General features: G+C 38.9%; 1 protein-coding gene across 10 annotated transcripts in view; it reads left to right on the top strand.

The window, feature by feature from the left end:
- Positions 1–27,849, top strand: part of PCMTD2 (protein-L-isoaspartate (D-aspartate) O-methyltransferase domain containing 2) — a 69,251-nt gene that overhangs the window by 15,478 nt on the left and 25,924 nt on the right. For all 10 annotated transcript variants that reach the window (XR_005213025.1, XR_005213026.1, XM_037811303.1 and 7 more), the window contains one exon: positions 7,363–7,486. Coding sequence is in view for 8 of the 10 variants with exons in the window: in XM_037811303.1 (XP_037667231.1) it covers positions 7,363–7,486 (124 nt within the window). In the remaining 2 variants the exon portion in view is untranslated. The remainder of the gene's footprint in view (positions 1–7,362; positions 7,487–27,849) is intronic.

A 27,849-nucleotide genomic window follows, 5' to 3' on the forward strand; every position in this document is an offset into this window, starting at 1 on the left:
ATTCTTTGGGACCCCGTGACCCCTGTTTTCCTGCCAGATTCTCCCTTCTGGCATGGGCATGTCTATCCTATGCCTGTCCCTCCCTTTTTTTTTTTTTTTTTTTTTTTTTTTTTTCCCAAAATTTAAAGTCAACTTTATTTAAAAATTCTGCACAAATTAAGCATCAGTGGCCCATTCTCTACCCTCATTCTATCTTCTGGTAACCTGTATTCTAGATATTAACTCCATGAGTTTGCTTACTATATTTAGTTCATAGTAGTGAGATCACACCATATTTGTCCTTTTGTGTCTGGCTTATTTCACTCAACATAATGTCCTCAAAGTTCATCCATGTTGTCACATGCATCAGGTCTTCATTTTTACAGCTGATAATATATACTACATTTATTCATTCATTGGTTGATGCATACTTGGGTTACTGCCATCTTTTGGCAATTGTAAATAATGCAGTTATGAACACTGGTGTGCAAATGTCTGTTTGTGCCCTTGCTTTCAGTTCTACTGAGTATATACTTAGTGGGAGTGAGAGATCATATGGCAGTTCTGTACTTAACTTCCTGAGGAAGCACCAAATTGTCTTCCACAGTGGCTGTACCATTTTACATTCCCACCAGCAGTGAATAAGTATTCCTATTTCTCTACATCCTCTCAAACACTCATAGTTTTCTGTCTGTTTAATAGTGGCCATTCTAGTAGGTGTGAAATGATATCTCATTGTGGTTTTGAGTTGCTTTCCCCTAATAGCAAGTGATGTTGAGCATCTTTTCATGTGCTTTTTAGCCATTTGTATTTCCTTTTTGGGAAAATGTCTACTCATGTCTTTTGCTCCTTTTTAAATTGGGTTGTCTTTTTATTGTTGAGTTGTAGGATTTCTTTATATATTTTGGATATTAAACCCTTATGGATGGAATATGTGGTTTTCAAATATTTTCTCCATTATAAAGGTTGTCATTTTACTTTATACATTTTACTTGTCATTTATTTGATGTCATTTTACATGATAAAGTCCCTTGAGGTACGAAAGTTTTAAATTTTGATGAAGTCCATTTATTTTTTTTTTTGTTGCTTGTGCTTTGGGTGTAAAGTCTAAGAAACCATTGCCTAATACAAGACCCTGAAGATGCTCCCCTACATTTTCTTCTGGGAATTTTACAGTTCTGATTCTTATATTTAGGTCTTTGATTCATTTTGAGTTGATTTTTTCACATGGCGTGGGTAGGGATCCACCTTCATTTTTTTTTTTTTTTTTTTTTACAAATGGAGATCCAGTGTTCCCAACACCATTTGTAGAAGATATTCTTTCCCAACTGAGTGGTCTTTGCCCCTTTGCCAAAAGTCAGGTGACCATAAATACGAGGGCTCTCAATTCAATTCCATTGGTCTGTATGTCTGTCTTGTGCCAGTACCTTGCTGTTTTGATTACTATGGCTTTATAAGTTTTGAGACTGGGAAGTTTGAGTCCTTCAACTTTATTCTTTTCTTTCAAGGTGGCTTTGACTATTCGGTGCCCCTTACCCTTCCAAATAAATTTGATGATTGGCTTTTCCATTTCTGCAAAGAAGGCTGTTGGAATTTTGACTGGGACTGCATTAAATCTGTAAAATCACTTTAGGTAGAACTGATGTCTTCACAGTATTTAGTCTTCCAATCCATGAACGTGGAATGTCCTTTTATTTATTTAGGATGTCTCTGATTTATTTTAGCAATGTTTGTAGTTTTCTGGATACAAGTCCTTTATATCCTTGGTTGGATTTATTCCTAGATATTTGATTCTTTTAGTTGTTATTGTAAATGATTTTTTTTTTCTTGATTTCATTGCTAGTGTATAGAAACACTACTGATTTTTGAATGTTGATCTTGTACCCTGCAACTCTGCCAAATTCATTTATTAGCTCTAAGAGCTTTGCTGTGGATTTTTCAGGATTTTTTGTATACAGTTTCATTTCACTTGCAAATACGGAAATTTTTACTTCTTCCTTTCTAATCTGGATGCCTTTCATTTCTTTTTCTGGTCTGTGCTGGTTTCAATGCATTATGTCCCCCAGAAAAAGCCATATTCTTTGATGCAGTCTTGTGGGGCAGACATTTTGGTGCTGATTAGATTTGCATGGAAATGCACCCCACCCAACTGTAGGTGATAAATCTGATGAGACAGTTCCAAGGAGGCATGGCCCCACCCATTCAGGGCCATATAAATGAGCTGATGGGCAGAGGGAACTCAGTGCAGCTGAGAGTGAACTTTTGAAGAGGAGCTACAGCCAAGAGGGACACTTGGAAGAAAGCACAGGAGCTGCAGACGAGAGTTTGAAAACGGCTGTTGAAAGCAGACTCTTGCTCCGGAGAAGCTGAGAGAGGACAAATATCCCAAGTGCAACTAAGTGTGACATTTTTGAGGAACTGCAGCCTAGAGAGGAACATCCAGAGAGAAAGCCATTTTGAAACCAGAACTTTGGAGCAGACGCCAGCCACGTGCCTTCCCAGCTAAAAGAGGTTTTCCAGACACCATTGGCCATCCTCCAGTGAAGGTACCCGATTGCTGATGTGTTACCTCGGACACTTTATGGCCTTAAGACTGTAACTGGGTAACTAAATAAACCCCCTTTTATAAAAGCCAATCCATCTCTGGTGTTTTGCATTCTGGCAGCATTAGCAAACTACAACATGGTCTAACTGCTCTGGCTAGAACTTCCAGTACGATGTTGAATAAAAGTGGTGACAGTGGGCACCTTGTTCCTGATTTTAGAGGGAAAAGCTTTCAGACTTTCACCATTGAGTATGATGTTAGCTGTGGGTTTTTCACAGAGCCCTTTATCATGTTAAGGAAGTTTCCTATTCCTAGTTTTCTAAGTGTGTGCTGGGAGGTTTTTGATCACTGATTCATTCTCTTTGCTTGTTATAAGTCTTTCGATATATTAGATAATTTGTATGTTTCTAGGATTTTGTCCATTTCATCTAGGTTTTCTAGTTTGTTGGCACAAAACTGTTCATGGCACCCTCTTGTCATCCTTTTTATTTCTGTAAGATCAGTAGCAATGTCCTCACTTTCACTCCTGATATTAGTTATTTGTATCTTTTCTTTCTTTTTTTTTTTTTTTTTGGTCAGGTTGGCTAAAGGTTTGTCTTTATCTTTTCAAAATAAGAACTTTTGTTTTTTTCTCTATTTTCTATTTCATCTCTGCTCTAACCTTTATTATTTCCTTTCTTCTACAAACTTTGGGTTTAATTTGCTCTTCTAGTTCTAGTTTCTTTAGGTGTGATATTAGGATGTTGATTTGTAGGCATTTAGAGCTATAAATTTCCTTTTGAGTACTGCCTTCACTGCTTCCTGTAAGTTCTGGTAGGTTGTGTTTTCATTTTCATTCACCTCAAAATATTTCCTAATTTCCCTAGGGATTTCTTCTTTGACTCACTGATTGTTTAATACGTATATTTGTTTTTAACACTGCTGGCTCATAGTGTGATGGTGGTCAATGACTCCCCTGACCTTGTCCCCAGATCTTTTTCATGTGCTTTCCATCAAATTTTTAAGTCTTTTTTTTCTTATATGTGAGCATCTACTTTAAGAGCTCAAACTGAGATCTCACAGATTAGCCATGATAAAATAGCTTCATTTTGTTTTGACTGCAGACTTCTGTCTGCCCTTACTGTTATAAACCTTGTGTTAACCATCCTTCCAGGCTTCTGTCATGCTTAAATTTCCTAAGCATGCTTTTTATATCTTTATGTAAGTTGCTGACAAAATTGCTGGACAGGTCAAGGCTGAGGACAGACAATTAGAGACCACTCTCAAGGATACCTTATTCAGATCAATTTCAAAAGTCTGCATGTGAGGTTTATCCCCAGCCTTGTCTGGATCCCATCGGTAGATGGCAAATTTCTTGATGCGGGGAGTTGTGGCTGCAGCTGTCTGGGCCCCACGGCAAGCCTGCAGGCAGGCTCCGCCAAGGGTGGATACCGGGAACCGGCGCCTCAAGGAGACTGCGATCACCGCCGCCATCTTGGTTTCTCTGTCCCTCCCTTTTATTTTACAAGCAGGTAACTTGTTTTCTAGGATTAATAAGTCCACAGACAGAGGAGAATTATGTCCCAGCACTGTCCATACCCATAACCAAATTTGATGAGATTTTATACTTATCATTGTAACTGAAATGACTTAAGGCCTTTAGGATGTTGTGATGGAATGAGTATATTTTGTTTTTAGAAAGAATGTGTCTTTGTGGAGTCCCAAGGGAGGAGTATGGCGGTTTGGAGGTATATGTTCCCCCAGAAAAACAAGTTCTTAAACTTAGGCCATTCCTGTGCATGCATAGCCATGGTAAGTAGGACCTTTTGATGAGGCTGCTTCAGTTAAGGTGTGGCCTACCTCAGTCAGGGTGGGTTCTAATCCTGTTCCTGGAGCCGTTCATAATAGAATGAAACTCAGACAGCGAGACAGCCATGGGCAGCCAAAGCTGCGATTCGTGGAAAACAGGCCAGGAAGGACCGTCGTGTTCCCCGCCTCATGACAGAGGAGTGGTCAAGCAAGGGCCGCCAGCAGCCGGTGTCTTCAGGAAGAAAGCGTTGCCTAGATGTTACCTTGATTTGGACCTTGTGTTAGCCTCAAAACTGCACTAGTAAATTACCATTGTTTAAGCTGACTCCTTGCATGGTATTTGCTTGTGCAGCCAAGGAAACTAAAACTTCTTCCTTATTATAAGGCTCAGATTGTCCTCTCTGACCACTGGCTGCCTTCTCAGGTGGGCTGTCAGGGCCTTTATACAACCTCAGTAGTTTTGATGACTTTGTTTCTTTCTGGTAAGACTAGATATTCCAGACTTGGTTCATATGGTTTTTTCCCCCTGAGGATTCCTGTTTCATTTCAGTGGGGCTTGGTATCTAGAGACCACAGCTGGGGCACTAGGGTTTCCCACTGCCTTTTTTAAAGCTTTGTCAGTACACCTCTCGAGCTAGGAAGTACGTACACACATGCACACATGCTTTTTTCCCTTAGTTTCATTGTTTAGTGTTTCATTTTCCTGGTGTACCTTTAGTTTTAACCCACGTTCATGTATGCTTCATGGCCACAGATAAGTACTTAGCCCTAGTCAGAAAATTTGCAGTCTTTTGCCAGTTGTTAGAAAACCATCCCAGGCATCGAATCACCTTAATTCCCATTTTTAAAAGATACAGATAGAAATTAATTAGTAACTCAGATGGTGGAGATGTGTGAAAGGGGTCATCTTTGAAGATAAAGTACTGATTTAAAAATACATTGTTATACTATATATTACACTAACTTATAGACTCATAACTTTGTGTGAAGCAGATCACCAGAAGGGCTGTAAATTAGCCTTTGGGAACATGTACTTTTTTCCCAAACTTTTTATTATAGTAATTAGCACATACATACTTTTTTAAGATAAAATAGACCTTGAAGCATGTGGGCACTTCGAGCTGAGAAGCAGGACTAGACTTGCTCACCTGAGTGTTTCCTTTCTCTCGTGTTCACAACCCTGGTCTCTAACCCCCTTAACTTACTTGTTTATCCGTAAGAGACAATAGCAGTAATCTGATTCCTGAAACGGTGTCAATTTTTTTTTTTCATTTTTTTGGTTTATATTTCTCCAGGGATGTACAGTCAAATTACTATGTTTTAAAGTCACTTGAAATAACTTTCTGTGGTGTTATGCCACTAATCTGATATACCTTTAGCCATTATTTATTTTTCTTTCAGATTTTAGGCATTGACATTTTAAGTTTAATTTTGTTTTAAAACTATGTAAAATATTTACAAGGTTTCAAAGTCAAAACAAGGAATTTTTTTCCATTCGTGTCCCCCTTACTCTGCTTCCTTTGCCTGAAAGTAACCATTTTTTTGGTTTGTTTTTAGTTTATCTTTTTATAATATATATATTTTTTTCTCTTCATAGCCTTCTTTCCAAGAATGGTAGCATGTGCTACATACTTCTTTCCCACTCCATTTACCCATCCAGATACATGAAATAGGGTTTATAGTTTTAAGTTTTATACATCATTTATAATAATAAAATATCTAAGTACTTGATGTTCATTATAAGCAGAAATTATTTTTTCATATCTTTTTGTTGGTATTTAAAGACATAATTTACTAATGGGTGTTTGTGCTCTGTTCAGAGTTTTTGCTGCTGTGAGTAGCCTTGTGCCCCGTTTCGTGGACATTCTTGTGTCTTGGTCTTCGCATCCGTGACTCCCCAGCTGTGGCCTTGGGAGTGGAAGTGCACAGCTGTCGCCAGTTGTGGTTCCAGGGGCAGTGCCTCAGCGGTGCCCCGTGTCTCGAGGGTGCCAGCTAGCCACAAGGCTAGACCCACCCCACCTTTGCTCTTCTTTTCCAGAATATTGTTTTCAACACATCTTTATTTATTTATGCAAATAATGTTAGAAATCTTTGGCTGTATTTCACATTGGCCTTTTGATTGGAATGTGGTAACATCTCGATTAATTTGAGGATTGTGGACATCTTTACAATATTTTATCTGCTCATCTGGAATAAGAAATAAGGGATTGTAGTTTTCTTTTTCTCAGGTTCATACATGATTGCTTATATTTCAATATTTGATATTTATTATAACTAGAAATTCTTTCTTAACTGTTTTTCCTGGTGTATAAGAATATGAGCAAGTCTCGATGTTCATCTACTTAATCCTTTTAGTTCTGATATTCATGACATAGTTGTATTGTTAGACAAGAACAAGACTAGCATGTGCTCTTGGCATGACAGTGTTTACCAAAAATTGTGCGTTGACCCGTGGCCAGTGTGGGGGCTGCACGGCCTCACCGAACACAAAGGGGGCCTTGTGGCGAAAGGTGTGGGTTGAATTGGGTTCTTCTTGTGCTCCTAATACTTTAATTTGAACAAATTTATTGATTACCTATACTGTAGAGAATGAGCCATCAAATTCCGGTGTTGCTGTGCTCCAGCCACCCTCCCCTACATTTTTCTGCTTGATGTTGACTTTTTTGGAGACCCCAAGAAAGGCCTAAGAATCCCCACTTTCCGCTCTTATTCTGTTGTTGTCCTTTAACTTGTTTCTCTATTTCATCTCTCTCACACACACAGACACACACAAGATGCAATTTCCTCTATCATGTATATTTCTCTGTCAAATATAAAACCAAAGTTACTCCTGGAGACCTGAATATATTCAGGCTAAACGTTTTTGCAAGACTGTTGTAAGTAACATCTATCTCCTGTCACGTCATAGCAGAGGCCCTTATTGTTGGGTTAGTTAAATATAGATATATTAGTGTCTTTTTAGACTATGCGTGGGAATGATTATATTTAAATATAAGCTACCTAGTAGTTTTGAATCTGTTTTGAATATGCTTATTTTGTCTTTGGGATAGCTGACTAAGATAACACGTACTGGTCCTTCTGCTTGGGAAACCAAAAAGATCCTGGCTGTTTCTTTCGCTCCTCTCACCAAGCCCTGCCATTCGGAGCCAGGAAAATCGAGACTTGTCCAGTTGCGTAAGTACACAGATCTGAACTTGTTTTGTCTTTTAGATCTTTTTATCTCAGAATTGGAAGGGAATCAGCATTTATAAGGAACCTTTCAGTATAAATGAGTGCTCCCCCCACAACTGAAACTGATTCTACAAGGGATTTTTAGGTGTTTTCACATTTATAATCTATTTTTAGTCTGTCTTTGGCTATTTGGGCAGTCTCTTAAATCCCTAGAGAGTCGTTTTTGGTCGTGCTGCCAAAAGCAGAGACCCCACGTGGAGTGAGGTCATGTGACCGCATGGGGACAGTGGGTTTCTTACCTCCTCCGTTGGGAAGGGCTTACGGAGAGAGTGTGTTCAGGGCCTGAGTGGGCCCCAGGCTCCTGTAGAACCTTGTGCTCCTCGGGGCTGCCATGATGGGGACCCCCTTCTGCTGACCCCGCTGTTGTTTGGATGGGAGACTCAGGTTCTCCCCGACAGTGGCCTGGGAGCCCGGCAGAGCCCACCCTTTCAGTTTCACTCCTCCGGGATCCTTACTGTAGAACATTCAGTTTTGTTTTATAAATTAAACAAAAATTCACACAGCAATGAGAATGCTGTTTTATTTAACATAAAGCTATTCAGCATATGCTCTGCTTTCCACAGGAAAAAAAAATAGAGAAAAATTATGCACAGTCCCACAACCCAGAGACAACCATTATTAACATTTTGGTGAATGCCTTTCAGAGTTGTTTTTTTTTTTTTAATTTATGAGGAATCATTTAACAAATAGTTAGTTTGCCTTGGTCTCTGCTAAATGTGAAATAGACATGGTCCTTGAAATTTGACAACTAGTGAAAATAGACTATACAGAGGGTCTTAGAGACTTGGCAGGGGCTGTGATGTTTGTGCTTGTTTATGAAAAGGAAATCCCTAAGGAGAGAAGACATAGGACTTTCTGGCCGAGGTGTAGCCTCAGCAGAGCCGTGGAGACTTGCAAAGTACTTGTTCTCCCCTGTGTGGTCAGTGTAGGGGTGAGAGAATAGGTGAGAGATAAGTTTTATTGTGTGGGCTGTGGAGAGCAATCAGATGTTTTGGGTTTTTTTTTTTCTTTATTACAGAAGTTATGGGTTACACACTTAAAAAAACGGGATTCCCATATTCCACCCTATTACTAACACCTTGCATTGTTTACAATTGATAAAAGCACATTTTTATACTTGTACTATTAACTGTAGTCCATGGTTTAATTTTGGGTTCACTGTGTTAGGCAGGTCCATGGATTTTTTTTTTTTTTTAAATTTTTATTCTAGAACCATATACACAACCTAACATTTCCCCTTTTAACAACATTCAAATATATAATTCAGTGCTGTTAATTGCATTCACAGTGTTGTGCTACCATCACTACCATCCATTTCCAAAACTTTTCCGTCATCCCAAATAGACACTTCATACATTTTAAATCTTAACTCCCTATTCCTTACCCCTCCCCATCCCCTGGTAACCTGTATTCTAGATTCTGACTCTGTGAGTTTGCTTATTCTAATTATTTCAAATCAGTGAGATCATACAATATGTGTCCTTTTGTGTCTGGTGTATTTCATTCAACGTGATGTCTTAAAGGTTCATCCATGTTGTCGCATGTGTCAGAACTTCATTCCTTTTTATAACTGAATAATTCCATTGTGTGTTTATGTCACATTTGTTTATCCATTCATCAGTTGATGGAACCCAGCGATTGCTTCCATCTTTTGGCAATTGTGAACAATACTGCTATGAACTTAGGTGTGCAAATAGCTGTTTGAGTCCCTGCTTTCAATTCTTTTGGGTATGTACCTGTACGTGGGATTGCTGGGTCACATGGTAATGCTATACTTAAGTTTCTGAGGAACTGCCAAACTGTCTTTCACAATGCTGCACCATTTTACATTGCCACCAGCAATAAATGAGTGTTCCTGTTTCTCCACATTCTCTACAATACTTATTATTTTCTGCTTTTTTAATAGTAGCCATTCTAGTGGGTGTGAAACGGTATCTCATTGTGGTTTTGAGTTGCATTTTCCTAATGGGTAGTGATGTTGAGCATCTTTGCATGTGCTCTTTGGCCATTTGTATATCCTCTTTGGGGAAATGTCTATTCATGTCTTTTTCCCATTTTTAAATTGGGTTGTTTGTCTTTTTGTTGTTGAGTTGTAGGATTTCTTTATATGTTCTGTGTATTAAACCCTTATCATATATGTAATTTCCTAGTATCTTTGTCCATTGTGTAGGTTGTTGATTTGCTTTCATGATAAAATCCTTTGAGACACAAAAAATTTTAATTTCAATGAAGTCCCAATTATTTACTTTTTCTTTTGTCACTTGTACTTTGGATGTAAACTCTGAGAAACCATTGCCCAACACAAGGTTCCAAAGATGCTTCCCTACATGTTTTAAAAATATTTTTTATTGTAGAATATAACATATATACATAGAAGTGAATAACTTTTCAAGTGCAATTTAACGGGTAGTTAGCAAATTTCAAAGCATGTTATGGGTTACAGTTCCACAGTTTCAGTTATTTCCTTATTGTGAAATATAACATATATACAAAAAGGTGGTAACTTTCAAATTACAATTTAACAAGTAGCTCTAGAAAAAATTTCAAAGGATGGTATGGGTTACAGTTCCAACATATCAGTTCTTTCCTTCTAACGATTTGAATACCCTAGCAACTAAGAAAAATAAAATTATATAGTGATTCAGTATTCATAATCCTTTGTTAAATTCCATCTTCCTCTAGTTTAATCACTTTCCTGAACTTCGGGGATATCTAGGCGACCACCCTAACCTTTTTATGTTGAAAAGGGGTGTTGAATTTATGCTAAAAGGGATGCATCTGGTTGATGTTCTTGAAGAGGCTATTGCCTCTGGGTTTGGGGACTTAGCTGCCATAGGAGTTCCCTGAAGGATTTAAGTTTCTGAAGAATAAACTTAGTGAGTACAAATTTTATAGAGTCTCAGATAGGAATCCAGGTATTCTTTAGGGTTTTTGGGGCTACTGTTGACTTGGGCTTATACTGTGGCCATTTGCCATATCTAGGTGAAGCCTACATAGGAGTAACCTCCAGGACAGCCTCTTGACTCTATTTGAAGTCTCTTAGTCACTGAAACAAAACTGTTCCAGTTTGCTAATGCTGTGGTTATGCAAAATACCAGAAATGGATTGACTTTTATAAAAGGGGATTTATTTGGCTATAGATTTACAGTTCTACGGCCATAAAAGTGTCCAAACTAAGGTATCAACAAGAGGATATCTTTACTGAAGAAAGACTAATGGCTCTGGAACACCTCTTTCAGCTGGGAAGCACGTGGCTGGCGTTGTCTTGTCCCAGGTTGTGTTTCAGCTCCTCTCTCAGCTCGTGTGTGTCCTTAGCTTAGTATCTCCAAGTGTCCTTCTGTCTGCACCTCCAAGTATCTCTTCAGAAGTCTCTCTCAGCTGCTCTTGGGGTGTTTTGTCCTCTCTTAGCTTCTGTGGAGTAAACTCTGGGCCAGCATCTCAGAGGTCGGCAAGCTTCTGGGTCTCCTGGCTTGGCACATCCAAAGTTGTTTTTGTCTCTGCAAAAGTCTCTCTATGTGAGCTCCATTTAAAGGACTACAGTGAACTAATCAAGACTTACCCTGAATGGGCAGGGTCAAATCTCCATGGAAACATTCAATTAAGAGGTCACACCCTAGTAAAAAAGATTAATAAATCTGCCCCCACAAGGTTGCATTAAAGAATATGTTTTTTGGGGGGACATAATACATCCAAACCGGCACATTCCCACCCCCTGGACCCCAAAAAGACATGTTCTTTCCATATACAAAATACACTCATTCCATCACAATATCACAAAAGCTGAAATCCTTTCAGTAACAATATGTAGGTACAAGAACTTGCCAAAATCAGTTACAGGCATGGTCTGTCCTAAGGCAAAAGTCGCCTCTAGCTGTGGAGCTGTGAAAGTTAGAACAAGTTATCTGCTGCCAATATACAAAGGATAAACTTTCTTAGGATAAATGTTCCCATCGCCATAGGGAGAAATTGAAAGGAAAACAGGGTCTGGACACTTATGGCTGTAGAACTGTAAATCTGTAGACAAATAAACCCCCTTTTATAAAAGCCAACCCATTTCTGGTATTTTGCATAATGGCAGCAATAGCAAATTGGAACAGAAACCTTACTTTGTTGGCTTTCTTTCCCCCTTTTTGGTCAAAAAGTCATTCTCAATCCCTTGATGCCAGGGTTGGGCTCATTCCCGGAATCTGTATCCCACGGCACCAGGAAGACTCATTCATCTGGGGGGTCCTGTCCCACGTTGGGGGGAGGGTGATGGATTTATTTGCAGAGTTGGGCTTAGAGAGAGAATGTCCATATTTGAGCAACAAAAGAAGTTCTCTGGAGGTGACTCCTAGGCATAATTGCAGGTGGGCTTAGCCTCTGCTCTACAACCATAAGTTTCAGCCGAGCAAGCCTCAAGATCAAGGGCTTGACTTACAAAGTAGGGGGTTCCTCAGTTCACATAGCATGTGTTATGTCCATGATAATCCATCCATATCTCACATTATCATCACTTAGTTGTAGAATTCTCATCACTCTCCATTTTAAACAATTCTCATGACCCAGAATACCTCGTAGCTCTTTTCAGTCCTTAATTATTTGTCCCTAGTATTTGTGTGGTACTAGTATGGTACTCCTATTAATTATAGTCCCTAGTATGCATCAGGTAGATTTTTCCCATATACTCTTCTGTTGTCAACTCTTTGTGCTCGTTTCATACTCTAGAAGGTATATCATCCAAGCACTTATCTATGTTTGTAGTGCTGATCTGTGGGATATATCCCTTTAAGCAACTCCTTTCATTCCTATTCACCTTCAGTGCAGCTCTGATACTTATAATCCCATTAACAAACAATCATCACCCCTATATATTCCCACACCTTTGAATTCACCATCGTTAACATATCTGAACATAACAGATAATCGTTCTCCCTCACTAGCTACTGTCTATCACTAGGTCCCCAATATTCCACATTACAAGACATTGATTTTTCATTGTTCTGGAAGTTCATAGAAGTGGCAACATGCAATATCTCTCCTTTTGTGTCTGACTTATTTCACTCAGAATAATATCTTCAGGGTTCATCCAGGTTGTCACATGTTTCAGGACCTTCTTCCTTCTCACTGCCGCGTAGTGTTCCATGGTGTGTATACACCACATTTTGCTTATCCACTCGTCTGTCGAAGGACACGTGGACTGTTTTCATTTCTTGGCAGTTGTGAACAGTGCGGCTGTGAACATCGGTGTGCAAATGTCTGTTTGTGTCACTGCTTTCACATCTTCTATACTTGTAGTGCTGATCTGTGGGAAATATGCCTTTAAGCAACCCCTTTCAATCCTGTTTGCCTTCAGTGCAGCTCTGACACTTATAATCCCATTAACAATCATCACCCCTGTACATTCCCAGTTTATTTGCAGTTAGGCTTAGAGAGAGAAGTGAAATTGCTGGATCATAGGGTAATTCAATATCTGGTTTTCTGAGAAGCCGCCAAACTGTCTTCCAGAGTGGTTGTACCATTATACATTCCTGCCAGCAGTGGATAAGAGTTCCAATTTCTCCACATCCTCTCCAGCATTTATTGTTTCCTTTTTGCTTAATGGCAGCCATTCTTATTGGTGTGAGGTGGTATTTCATTGTGGTTTTGATTTACATTTCCCTAATAGCTACTGAAGATGAACATTTTCATGTGTTTTTTAGCTATTTGTATTTCCTCTATGGGAAAATACCTTTCCATATCTTTTGCCCATTTTTTCATGCATAGGAGTAACCTCCAGGATGGCCTCTTGACTCTATTTGAATTCTCTTAGCTGCTGAAATTGTTCCAGTTTGCTTTGAGTATAAGGTCTAAGAAGCTACCTCCTATACTAGGTCTTGAAGACGTATATAATATAGTTCCCTATATTATCTTCTAAGAGTTTTATTGTGCTGTCTCTTATATTGAGGTTTTTGAACAACTTAGAGTTAATTTTTGTAAAGGGTATGAGGTAGGGGTCTTCTTTCATTCTTTTGGTTATGGATATCCAGTTCTCCCATCCACAGTTGTCTAAGAGACTGTTTTGTTCCAGTTCTTTGGCTTTGGGGGCCTTATCAGAAATCATTCGACCATGTGTCTGGGGGTCTGTTTCCTAACTCTTGATTCAATTCCATTGATCAATATGTCTATCTTTGTGCAAATATTGTGCTGTTTTGACCACTGTGGCTTTATAGCTTCACAGTCTGGAAGTGTAAGTCCTCCCACTTCATTCTTCTTTTTTAGGATGTCGTTGGCAATTTGAGGCCCCTTTCCTTTCCAAATAAATTTGATAACCAACTTTTCCAAGTCTGTGAAGTGGGTTGTTGGAATTTTGATTGGAATTGCATTGAATCTGTAGATCAGTTGGGTAGAATCGACATCTTGACAACATTTAGTCTACCTATCTGTGCCAGTTTGAATGTATTATGTCCCCCAAATGCCATTATCTTTGATGTAATCTTGTGTGGGTGGACCTACCAGTGTTAATTAGATTGTAATTCTTTGAGTGTTTCCATGGAGATGCGCCCCACCCAACTGTGGGTGATGACTCTGATTGGATAATTTTCATGGAGGTGTTGGCCCGCCCATTGGGTGGGTCTGAATTAAATTACTGGTGCACTATATAAGATCAGACGGAAGGAGTGAGCTTGCTACAGCCAAGAGGGACACTTTGAAGAAAGCACAGGAGCTGCAGATTAGAGACAGTTTGAAGACGGCCGTTGAAAGCAGACTGTTGCTCTGGAGAAGCTGAGAGAGGTCAAATATCCCAAGTGCAACTAAGAGTGACATTTTTGAGTAACTGTAGCCTAGAGAGGAACGTCCTGGGAGAAAGCCATTTTGAAACCAGAACTTTGGAGCAGACACCGGCCATATGCCTTCCCAGCTAACAGAGGTTTTCTGGACACCATTGGCCATCCTCCAGTGAAGGTACCCTTTGTTGATGGACACTTTATGGCCTTAAGACTGTAACTGTGTAACCAAATAAACCCCCTTTTATAAAAGCCAATTTATCTCTGGTATTTTGCATTCTGGCAGCATTAGCAAATTAGAACACTATCCATGATCACAGAATATTTTTCCACCTATTTAGGTCTTTTTTTATATCTTTTAGTAAAATTTTGTAATTTTCTGTGTAGAGGTCTTTTGCATCCTTGGTTAAGTTTATTCATAGGTACTTGATTTTTTTAGTTGCTATCATGAATGGAAATTTTCTTTGATTGCCTATTAGTTAGGTCATCACTAGTGGATGGGAACATTACTGACTTATGTGCATTAATCTTCTATCATGCTGCTCCGCTGAAATTTTTTATTAGCTCAGGTAGCTTTGTTGTTGAATTCTCAGGATTTTCTAAATATAAGATCAAATCATCTGCAAATAATGACAGTTTTACTTCTTCCTTTCCAATTTGGATGCCTTTTATTTCTTTGTCTTGGCAAATTGCTCTGGCTGGAACTTCTAGCACAATGTTGAATAACGGGTGACAGTGGGCATCTTTTCTCATTCCTGATCTTAGGGAGAAGGCTTTCAGCCTCTCACCGTTGAGTACTGTGCTGGCTGTGGGTTTTTCATTTATCATATTGAGGAAGATTTCCTCAGTTTCTACCTTTTGAAGTATTTTTATCAGAAAGGGATGTTGAATTTTGTCAGTTGCTTTTTTTGGCATCTATCGAAATGATCATTTGATTTTTCTCTTTTGATTTGTTAATTTGTTGAAGTATATTAATTGATTTTCTTATTTTGAACCACCCTTGCATGCCAGGAATGAACCCCACTTGGTCATGTTGTATAATTCTTTTCATCTGCTTTTGGATTCAATTTGCAAGTATTTTGTTTAGGATTTTTGCATCTATATTCATTAGGGAGATTGGCCTATAGGTTTTCTTTCTTGTAGTATCTTTTTCTGGTTTTGGTATCAAAGTGATATTAGCTTCGTAGGATGAGTTAGGTAGTGTTATGTTTTTTTTTTTTTCAATTTTTTTTTGAGAGAGTTTGAGCAGGAATCGTGTTAATTCTTTTTGGAAAGTTTGATAAAATTCCCCTGTGAAACCATCTGGCCCTGGGCTTTTATTTGTCAATTTTTGATGACTGACTGGATCTCTTTGCTTGTGATTAGTTTGTTGAGGTCTTCTATTGCTTCTTGGGTTGGTCTAGGTTGTTCATGTGTTTCCAGGAAATTGTCCATTTCCTCTAAATTATCTAGCGTTTTGGCATACAGTTGTTCATAGTATTCTGTTACAGAAGAGAGTGATGTATTGAAGTCTCCCTCTGTTATTGTAGATGTTTCTGTTGCTCCCTTCAGTTTTGCCAGTGTTTGTCTCATGTGTTTTGGAACTCCTTGATTGGGTGCATAAATATTTATGATTGTTATTTCTTTTTGGTGAATTATCCTTTTTATTAATATATAGTATCCTTCTTTGTCTCTTATGACATCTTTGCATTTAAAGTCTATTATGTCCATTATTAGTATACCTACCTCTGCTTTCTTTTGGTTGCAGCTTGTGTGGAATATTTTTTCCATCCTTTCACTTTCAGTCTCTTTGTGTCACAGGGTCTAAGTTGAGTCTCTTGTAAACAGAATATGAATATCGCTGGGTCATACTTGTTAATCCATTCTACCAGTCTGTATCTTTTAATTGGAGAATTTAATCCATTCACATTTAAAGTTATTACTGTGAAGGGAGTTCTCTTGAACCAGCCGTCTCATCCTTTTGTTTTTAGTTATTAGATCTATTTTTTCCCTCTCTTTTTTTCCTCTAAGTTACCTTTACTAATACTCTTCAGTTCTGTGCCCTCTTCCAGATCTCTGTTTATTTTCTGTTCTTTTCTCAGCTGGTAGAGCTCCCTTTAGCATTTTTTGCAGGGCAGTTCTCTTGTTAACAAATTCTTTCAGTATTTGTGTGTGAAAATTTTAAATACTCCCTCAATTTTGAAGGAGAGCTTTGCTGGATAAAGAATTCTTGGCTGGCAATTTTTCTCTTTCAGAATCCTAAATATGTCATATCACTGCCTTCTCGCCTTCATGGTGCCCACTGAGTAGACAGTACTTAATCTTATGTTGTTTCCCTTATATATGGTAATTCACTTCTCTCTTGCTGCTTTCAGAATTTTCTTCTCTTTAGCATTTGACAATCTAATCAGTATATGTCTCAAAGAAGTTTTATTTGGATTTATTCTATTTGAAGTTTGCTGGGCATCTTTTATTTGCATATTCATGTCTTATAGAAGGATGGGGCAGTTTTCCCCAACTATATCTTGAAACACTTTTCCTAGACCTTTACCCTTCTCCTTCGGGGATACCACTGATTCTTGTTTGTTTGCTTTGTGTTGTCCATCATTTCTCTGAGATCCATTTTACTTTTTTAAATTTTTTTTCAGCATTTGTTCTTTTGTGCATTTGCATTCAATTGCCTTGTCCTCTGGTTCACCTATTCTTTGTTCTGCCTCTTCAAATCTGCTGTTGTTCGTCTCTAGTATGTTTTTAATTTGATCCACAGTGTCTTTTATTTCTATAAGGTCTGCTCTTTTTTTAATTTACTCTTTCAAATTCTTTATGCTCTTCTAGAGTCTTCTTGATTTCTGTTCTGTCCTTTGCCCTGTCATTGAAGTTGTTTTGGAGATTTGTTTGCACTTCTTTAATTACTTGCTCCAAGTTTTATGTCTCTTGTGGTTTTTTAATTTGTTCATTTGGGTTGTCCATAGTGTCTAGATCTTCAAGTGCTTTGTGATAGTCTGTTGGCTTTGGGGCATTTGCTTGTCTTGATAAGATTATTTTGGGAAATGCAGGATTATTTGAGCTTGGGAGAATTTGGGAGAGCTACAGCTTGCTGCAGTGCAGTTTCCAGTCCTACCAGCAGGTGGTGCTCTCAAGCCAGTCTTGCCCGAACAACTTCTGTGTGGTGGGCGGAGTCCAAACCCACCGGCAAACCAGTCAGTGCATCAGGTCTCCATGTGCTCTGGGGACTGCTTGCCCTGGGAGTGCCATGTGGGCCCATAGCAGTTCGGCAGGGAGTCTCTCAAGGATACCCTGCAGATCAAACATGTCCTGCTCCCTGCCTGCCGTGTGCATGCGGGTCTCTGGGTTGTGGGAGGGGGTCCTGATCGTTGGTATGGTGCCCTACCCCACTTCTTGCTGATGTACCCCCTGGACTTCCTCATAGGAGCTCCTGGCTGTCTGATTATAGAGGATCACCTCCCCAGCTAACTGTCAAGGTGGGTGCACAGGAGTGGAGAGCTGCTACCCACTCCCGTGCTTGGAGTGTGGTCCTTCCCTGAACAAACTCATCCTGTCCCTCAAGGCTCCATATCTATCACCTTTTTTTTTTTTCTCCCCAGCATCTTCTCTATGTACTGTAGGGGAACCTCTATGGCCAGACATACCTCGAAATCACAGTCCTGGTTGTCCCCCAGCCCTTCTCCAGTTTCTTTCATGGAGAAGTCCGTTGTGCTGCACCTACTCCTCCGTCTTCCTGGAAGTCCTCCCTGCATTTTCTTCAAGGAATTTTGTAGTTCTGGCTCTTGTATTTAGGTCTTTAATCCATTTGGAGTTGATTTGTGTATATGGTGTGAGATAGGGGTCCTCTTTGCATTCTTTTGCAAATGGAGATCCAGTTTCCCAGTTTGTCAGAGACTATTGTTTTCCAATTGAGTGATCTTTGCCCCCTTGTCAAAAATCAGTTGGTCATGCAGTGTGATTGTGAAAACCTTGTGGATCACACTCCTTTTATCTAGTGTATGTATGGATGAGTAGAAAAATGGGGATAAGAACTAAATGACAAATAGGGTGGGATGGGGGGATGGTTTGGGTGTTCTTTTTTTACTTTTATTTTTTATTCTTATTCTGATTCTTTCTGATGTAAGGAAAATGTTCAGAAATAGATTGTGGTGATGAATGTACAACTATATGATTGTACTGTGAACAGTTGATTGTATACCATGGATGATTGTATGGTATGTGAATATATCTCAGTAAAATTGAATTAAAAATATATAAAAAAATCAGTTGATCATGAATGTGAGGGTTGAATTCTGAGCTCTCAGTTCGATTCCATTGGTCTATATGTCTTTCCTTGTGCCAGTACCATGCTGTTTTGTTTTCTGTGGATAGCTTTGGCTATTTGGGGTCCCTTACCCTTCTGTATAAATTTGATGATTGGCTTTTCCATTTCTGCAAAGAAGTTTGTTGGAATTTTGATTGAGATTGCATTAAATCTGTAAATCACTTTGGGTAGAATTCGTACCCAAACTATCATGTTTAATCTTCTGATACATGAACATGGAAAGTCCTTCCATTTATTTAGTTCTTTGATTTATGTTAGGAATATTTGTAGTTTTCTGTGTACGAGTCCTTTACAACCCTGGTTAGATACTTGATTCTTTCAGTTAGTTGCTATTGTAAATGGAATTTTTTCCTTGATTTCTTCTGATTGTTCATTGATAGTGTATAGAAACTCTGCTGATTTGGGGGCTTTGATCTTGTATCCCACCACTTTGCTGAATTCATTTATTAGCTCTAGGAGCTTTGTTGTGGATTTTTCATGATTTTCTGTGATGTAGATTTATGTAATCTGTCAATAGGGAAGGTTTTACTTCTTCCTTTCCAGTTTGGTTGCGTTTTATTTCTTTTTATTGCCTAATTGCTCTAGCAAGAACTTCCAATACAATGTTGAATAATAGTGGCGACAGTGGACATCCTTGTCTTTTTCCTGATCTTGGAAAGATCTCAGTCTGTCACCATGAAATATGTCAGCTGTAGGTTTTTCACACATGCCCTTTATCATTTTGTGGAAGTTTCTGTCTATTCCTAGTGTTTTTATCAAGATGGGGTGATGGATTTGTCAAATGCCTTTTCTGCATCAATTGAGATGATCATGTGGTTTTTTTCCTTTGGTCTGGTAATGTAGCATATAACATTAATTGATCTTATGTTGAACGAACCTTGCATACCTGGAACAAAATGCACTTGATCATGGTGTATAATTCTTTTAATGTGCTGTTGGATTCAGTTTGCTAGTATTCTGTTGAGGAATTTTGCATCTCTATTCATAAGACAGGTATTGGTCTACAAATTTCTTTTCCTTTGGTATCTTTATATGTTTTTGGTATGAAGGTGATGTGGGGTCGGCCTTGTAGAATGAATTAGGGAGTGTTCCCTCTTCAATATTTTGGAAGAGTTTTTTACTTTATTGAGACTTATTTTGTGATCTAAGATATGGTTTATCCTAGAGAATGCTCCATGTGCATGCAAAAAGAATATGTATTCTATTGTTGAGTGAAATGTTCTATACAGGTATGCCTTGTTTTATGGCGTCTTCATTGCGCATCACAGATTTTGTGTTTTTTACAAATTGAAGGTGTGTGGCAACCCTGGGTTGAGCCAAGTCTGCTGGCACCATTTTTCCCAACAGCATGTGCACAGTTCATGTCCCAGTGTGACAGTTTAGTGATTCTTGTAATGTCTCAGACTTTTTCATTGTATGTCTGTTATGGTGATCTGTGATATTTGATGCTACTTTTGTAATTGCTTTGGAGCGCTATGAACTGTGTCCACATAAGATGGTGCACTTTATCGATAAATGTGTTTGTTCTGACTGCTCCACCAACTGGCTGTTCCCCCATCTCGCTCCCCCTCCTTGGGCCTCCCTATTTCCTGAAATACAACAATATTGAAATTAAGCCCATTAATAACTTACAGTGGGGTGACATCATCAACATGGCGATGTAAGCAGTTACTGAAAAACTCCTCTCCAGAGATTCAATAGAAAAGAGGAGAATTCTGAATTGTTTGAAACTCTGGAGGAGGATATAGACTGGAGAAGGACCCTGCAGATACCAAATTGAAGAAAGAAATATCAGGTAGGAATCTTCTGTCCCGGACCAGCCGGTCCTCTCCCCTTCTCCTCACTCAGTCTTCATGTGGAAAAGGCACAGAATCAGCAGATGGGACCCCTCCCACCAGGGACACAGATTTTAAAATCTCTCATAGCAGTGAGACATCCCCCCACTGTTTGAAGACCCGGGGTCAGGGGGGGACATTTCAAGGTCCAGGTCAGTGAGGGAAAAAGAGATAAGAAAACATGGACAGAGACTGCATTTCCAGCCCTGGGTCTGAAAACTCTTCCCCCACTCTTAAGAGAAGTAGCAGCTGGGGGCTGTTTCCTTGCCTTAGGGATGGCTGGAGTACTGGGTCAGCTGGGGGAGTACTCCGCCACAGGTGTAGCCCCACATTGAGCCAACTTTTGACTGGCAAAGTGAGGGCATAGGAATCCCGCAGTTTCCTCCCACCTGTGTAGATATAGTGTGTGCTTGGGGTCAAAGCAGCCTCTGAGGATGATTAAGTTACCGAACAGCACCATCTGATGGACAGTCTGGAAAGTACAAGGGGAAAACAGAGCAACACTGGAGGCTAGCAGATTTATATTACCACACACAGTGAACTTGCTGAGGTGCCCAGTGCCTACCTCCCATCCCTGTGGCAGGCCCCAGTGGATGCCTGATTTGGGGGGAAAACAGGTCAGACCCAATCTGACAACTGACTAGTGAGAGAAAGAAAGAAAGAGGTGAAAGAAAACCAATGGCAAAAGAGAGAAAACAGCCTCCAGAATAAACTAATCAAGCAAATCAGACACCTAGACAGCAAAACAATCATGATCTACACAGGAAACATGAAGATATGGTCCAGTCAAAAGAATAAACTAACACCTCAAGTGAGATTCAAGAGTTGAAAAAACTAGTTAAAGATGTTCAAAGAAATCTTCTAAATCGAAGCAATGAGTTGGAAGAAAATGTGACAAGAGACATGAAGGATATAGAGAAGACACTGGGTGACCATAAGGAAGAATTTGTAAGCTTGAAAAAATCTAATGGCAGAACTTATGGGAATAAAGGGCACAATGGAAGAGATGAAAAACACAATGGAGACTTACATCAGCAGACCTGGAAAGTCAGAATAAAGGATTAGTGAACTAGAGGACAGAACATCTGAAAGCCTACACACAGAAAAACATAGTGAAAGGAAAAATATGAGCAGGGGCTCAGGGAACTGATTGATAACATGAAGTGCACAAATATACCTGTTATAGGTATCCCAGAAGGAGAAGAGAAGGGGAAAGGAGCAGAAAGAATAATAGAGGAAATAATCAATGAAAATTTCCCAACTCTTATGTAAGATATAAAATTACAGGTCCAACAAGCGCAGTGTACCCCCAAACAGAATTGATCCAAATAGACCTACTCTAAGACACTTACTAATCAGATTGTCAAATGGCAAAGGCAAAGAGAGAATTCTGAAAGCAGCAAGAGAAAAGTAATCCATCACATACAAGAGAAGCTCAGTAAGACAAAGTGCGAATTTCTCAGTAGAAGCCATGGAGGCAAGAAGGCAGTGGTATGGTATATTCAAGATACTGAAAGAAAAACTGCCAACCAAGAATTGTGTATTTGGCAAAACTGTCCTTCAAAAATGAGGGAGAGTAAAATGTTTACAGATAAACAGACACTATGAGTTCATGAACAGGAGATCTCTTCTACGCTACAGACAAATAGGAAAATACAGGGGAGAGAGGTTTGGAGAAGAGTAGAAATGAAGATACCAGGAGACAGAAAGAGGATAAAGATATAGGGCATTTGATGCTGAAGGAGTATAGAATGTTGTAGAGGATTGATTGTATAGATCCAGAAATAGATAACACAATACTGGGTGATGGTAGCACAACATCGTAAGCACACTGAACAAAGATGACTGTGGGTACAGTTGAAAGAGGAAGGTTAGAGACATGTAGGACACTGGAATGAAAGATAGAAGATAACTACTGGCACGGTATAACTTAGCAAAACCTATAGTGGTCAATGATTGTGATTAAATGTACAAATATAAGAATGCTTTTACATGTGAGAGAACAAATGAATGTCAACTTTGCAAGATGTTAAAAATGGGATGGTATTGGAGAAAAATACAATCAATGCAAACTAGAGTCTATAGTTAACAGTAACATTGTAATATGCTTCCATTAATTGTAACAAAGGCAATATACCAAAGCTAAATGTCTGTAAGAGGGGGATGTAAGGGAGGGGTATGGGATTCTTGGTGTTGGTATTGTTATCTGACCTTTTCATTTTATTTTATTTGTATTTTTCTTCTATCTTTTATATTTTTATTCTTCACTTTTTCTCTCCTTTTCCTCTTTCTTTGGGGAAGAGATGGAAATGTCCTCATATGGATAGTGGTGGTGAATGCATAACTATGTGATTATACAGAGAACCATTGATTGTTTACTTAGGATGGAATATATGGTGTGTGAATAAAACCATCTAAAATATAAACAGAGGGATACAAGTGCTGTAGAAAATGTAGAGATAAGGATGTACCTAATCACCGTTGGTGGGGAAGTAGAATGGTGCAGCCCATCTGGAGGGCTGTGTGGTGGTTCCACAGGAAGCTAAGCATAGGGTTGCCATATGGTCCTGCAACCCTGTTATTGGGTGTATACTTGGAAGAACTTAAAACAAGGACACAAATGGATATTTGCACAGTGCGGTTTATGGTAGCAGTATTCACAATTTGCAGTGGATGGAGATGGCCTAAGGGTACATCGACTGATGAACAGAATGATGAACTGTGTTGTATACGTACAATGGAATATTGAGCTGCTACAAGAAGGAATGAAGTTGTGAGGTTAATGGACATTCAGGGCAGTATATTCAGTGAAACAAACCAGGAATGAAAAGAAAAACAACATAAGGCCTCACCAGTATGGACTAACCATAATGTGCAAACTCTGAGAATTGAATCTGAGAGCACAGGTTATCAGGGGAAGGCTTATTGTAAAGTTTCCTAGATTATAAGCTCTTTTAGCAGTTACATCTATTCCTGAATTGTAACGTCTGTTTCTAAATTCTGAGATGCTGAGCTCTTTGTGTATAACCTGGTTGGTCCCTGGAACTTTGGGTATCTGTGTGACGCTGGAGACTCAGAGCCAGAGTCTAGCAGCTGTGAATGTCAGCATTACCCCATACAGCAAATGTTAAAGAGTCTGAAAAAAGAGATCAGACTTCAGTTAGAGATATGACCAAAATGGACTTGGTTCGGACTAAGGTAAATCAGACTAAAGGGTAAAGGACAATATTGAGAGTGTTTTAAAATGTCAACTTCTGGAAGTTGAAGAGATGTTTGTTAGGTGCAAAATCTATATTTTTTGTAACACACTATATAATTTAAGTTGTATGGTCAGTTTATTCAAACACCATAATTACATGGAACTTTGAAGAGGGAGTGAAATCTGGTTGATTTATACAGGTTAGTGTGAAGCCCCGATACGTACCAGAGAAATTTGGGCAGAGAAGAAAAATGTATTTGCAAAGTGCCCTGAAAGGACTGGGGGGAAATGTGGAAATATTAAACTTGCCCACCTGGGGAATTAATGATATTCTCACAAGCATTGGGGACTACCAATCTAGAAGGCTGAGCCCTCGATCTTGGTGCTTGCCCTTATGAAGTTTGTTACTGCAAAGGAGAGGCTAAGCCTCCTTAATATGGGCCTGAGAGTCTCCCCCAGAGAACCTCTTTTGTTGCTCAAATGTGGCCTCTCTCTCTCTAAGCCAACTCGGCAGGTAAACTCACTGCCTTCCCCCCTATATGGGACATAAATCTCCCTGGCAACTTGGGACATCACTCACGGGGATGGACTTGGCCCTGGCATCATGAGATTGAGAAAAGGGGAAAGAGAAGTGAAACAAAATAAAGTTTCAGTGTCTGAGACATTTCAAACAGAATTGAGAGGTCATTCTGGAGGGTTATTCTTATGCATTATATAGATATCCCTTTTCAATTTTTAGTGTATTGGAATAGCTAGAAGGAAATAGCTGAAATTGTTGAACTGTAACCCAGTAGCCTTGATTGTTGAAGACGATTGTATACTATGTAGCTTACATGGTGTGATTGAGTGAGTGTGAAAACCTTGTGGCTCACACTCCCTTTATCCAGTGTATGGACAGATGCGTAGAAGAAAGGGGACAAATAGTAAATGAATAATACAGGGGCGGGGAGTAAGGGATATTTTGGGTGTTCTTTTTTACTTTAATTTTTATTCTTTTTTTGTGTGGTAATGAAAATTTTCAAAAATTGTGATGAATGCACAACTATATAATGGTACTGTGATCAACTGATTGTACATTGTGGATGATTGTATGGTTTGTGAATTTATCTCAATAAAATTGGTTAAAAAATATGCTATAGTGGCCTCTAAGTGTTCAAGAGAAAGGAAGAGTTGTACATGTCTCACTTTAAGTAAAAAGCTAGATTAGCTTTTGATTAAGCTTAGTGAGGAAGGCAGGTCGAAAGCCAAAACAGGCCAAAAGTGAGGCCTCTTATGCCAAACAGTTAGCCAAGTTGTGAATGCCAAGTTGTGAACTTGGCAGCTTGGCTTCAAGAAGTTCTTGAAGGAAATTAAAAGTGCTACTCCAGTGAACACATGAATTTAAAGCGAAACAGAGTTGTTGCTGATATGGAGAAAGTTTTAGTGTCTGGATAGAAGATCAAACAGCTACAACATTCCCTTAAGCCAGAACCTAATCCAGAGTAAGGCCCTAACTCTCTTCAATTCTATGAAGGCTGAGAGAGGTAAGGAAACTACAGAAGAAAAGATGGTTCGTGAGGTTTAAGGAAAGACGCTATCTCCTTAAGTGCAAGGTGAAGCAGCAAGTGCTGATGTAGACACCGTAGCAAGTTATCCAGAAGATCTAGCTATGAGAATTAATGATGGTGGCTATACTAAATGATAGATTTTAATTGTCAATGTAGACAAAACAGCCTTCTGTTGGGAGAAGATGCCCTCTTTAGTCAATGCCTGACTTTAAACTTCAAAGGACAGGCTCACTCTCTTGTTAGGGGCTAATTACAGCTGGTGACTTTAGCTTATAGCCAGTGCTCATTTACTGTTCTGAAAATCCTAGGGCTCTTAAAAATTATGCTGCATCTATTCTGCCTGTGCCCTGTAAGTGGAAAAACAAAGGCTGGATGGCAGCACATCTATTTGCAACCTGGTTTACCTACCATTCTAACCCGTTGTTGAGACCTACTGCTCAGACAAAAAAGATTCCTTTCAAAATATTACCACTCATTAGTAATGCACCTGGTCACCAAAGAGCTCTGACGGAGATGTACAACGAGATTAATGTTGTTTTTATACCTGCTAACACAGCATCCGTTCTGTCACCCATAGATCAAGGAGTTATTTCAACTTTTTGTAAGGCTATAGCTGCCATAGATGGTGATTCCTCTGGGCAAAGTCAATTGAAAACCTGGAAAAAATTCACCATTCTAGATTCCATTAAGAACCTTCATGATTCATGGGAGGAGGACAAAATACCAGTATTAACGGGAGTTTGGAAGAAGTTAATTCCAACCCTCATGGATGACTTTGAGAGGTTCAAGACTTTTGGGGATGAAGTAACTGAAGATGTGGTAGAAATAGTAAAACAGCTAGAATTATAAGTAGAGCCTGAAGATTTGAGTGAATTGCTCAATCTCATGATAAAACTTTAACAGATGAGGCGTTGCTTCTTAAGGATGAACAAAGAAAGGGGGTTATTGAAATAGAATCTACTCCTGATGAAGAGGTTGAAATGACAACAAAGGAATTAGGATATTACATAAACTTAGTTGATAAAGCAGCGCTAGGGTTTGAGAGGACTGACTCCAATTTTGAAAGACATTCTACTGTGGGTAAAATGTTATTAAGCAGCATCGTGTGGTACAAAGAAATTCGTCATGAAAGGAAGCATCAATTGATGTGGCAAACTTCATTGTTGTCTTATTTTGAGGAATTGCCACAGCCACCCCAACCTTCAGGAACCACTACCCTGATCAAGAAACAGTCATCAACATTGAGTTAAGACCCTCCGTCAGTGAAAGGATTACAACTCGCTGAAAGCTCAGATAAGGGTTAGCATTTTTTAGCAGTAAAGTATTTTTTTATTAAGATATGTACCTTGTTTTTTTAGACACAATGCTATTGCACACTTAATAGAGTACAATGTAGTATAAATATAACTTGTATATACCCTGGGAAACCAAAAATTAACGTGACATATTGCAATATTCTCTTTATTGTGGTGGTCTGGAACCAAACCTGCAGTATCTCCGAGGTGGGCCTCTACTTGTCTGTTAGGTCTCACTGGTTTAGAGTATTGTTCAAGTGTTCTTTTCCTACTGAACTTCTGTCTAGATGTTCTATCCATTATTTAAAGTGGTGTATTATAGTCTCCTACTACTAATGTAGAACTGTCACTTTCTCCCTTCAATTGTCAATATTTGTTTCATATAATTAGAGAGTCTGCTGTTAGGTGCACGTATTTTTATAATTGTTACATCTTCCTGTTAAGTTGAACTTTATCAGTATACAATCACATCTTTGTTCCTTGTAACTTTTAAACTTAAAGTCTGTTTTAACTGGTACTCACATAGCTACCCCAGCTCCCTTGTAGTTACTACTTGCATGGTATATTTTTTTCTATCCTTCAAATTTCAGCCAACTTACATCTTTGAATTGAAGGTGAGTCTTTCAGACAGCATATGGTTGGGTCATGCTTTTTTATCCATTCAGCTAATCTCTGCCTTTTGACTGGAGAGTTTAATCTCTTTATATTTGAAGTCACTATTGATGGCGGAGGACTTGCTTCGGCCATTTTACTATTTAATCTTTGTGTGTTAATGCCTACTTTTACATTCAATAAATTTTTGTGTTGTACCATACTGAGTGCCTTCTCGTCTTTCTCTGGTTATATTTTCATTTATTTTCCTTGTGGTTATCATGGGGTTAAAATTTAACATCCAATATATAACAATAATATTCGATTTGATACCAACTTGACTTCAACAGCATACACGTACACTTTTCCGATATCCCTGTTTCCCTCCCCAACCTGCCTGTAGTAATTGTTACCAATTATCTCTTTGTACATTGTATGCCTAAAACCATCGATTTGTCATTGCATTTAAGAAGTGGAGTTACATACTAAAAAATTATGGTACAAAGTGTTGACACTTGTAGTTACCCAGATAGTTACCTTTACCAGAGGTCTTTATTTCTTTGTGCTGCTTTCGGCCACTGTCTACCATCTTTTCCTTTCAGTCTGAGGAACTCCCTTCATTGTTGCTTGTAGAGTAATTCTTTTGGTGATGAGCTCCCTCAGCTTTTTGTTCATCTGGGAATATCTTAATTTTTCTCTCATTTTTGAAATAAAGTCTTGCCAAATCTAAAATCCTTGGCCAGTGGTTGTTTTCTTTCAGCACTTCCAGTACTTCAACCTACTG

Source organism: Choloepus didactylus, chromosome 19, assembly GCF_015220235.1.
Source record: "Choloepus didactylus isolate mChoDid1 chromosome 19, mChoDid1.pri, whole genome shotgun sequence".
NCBI classification, from domain to species: Eukaryota; Metazoa; Chordata; class Mammalia; order Pilosa; family Megalonychidae; genus Choloepus; species Choloepus didactylus.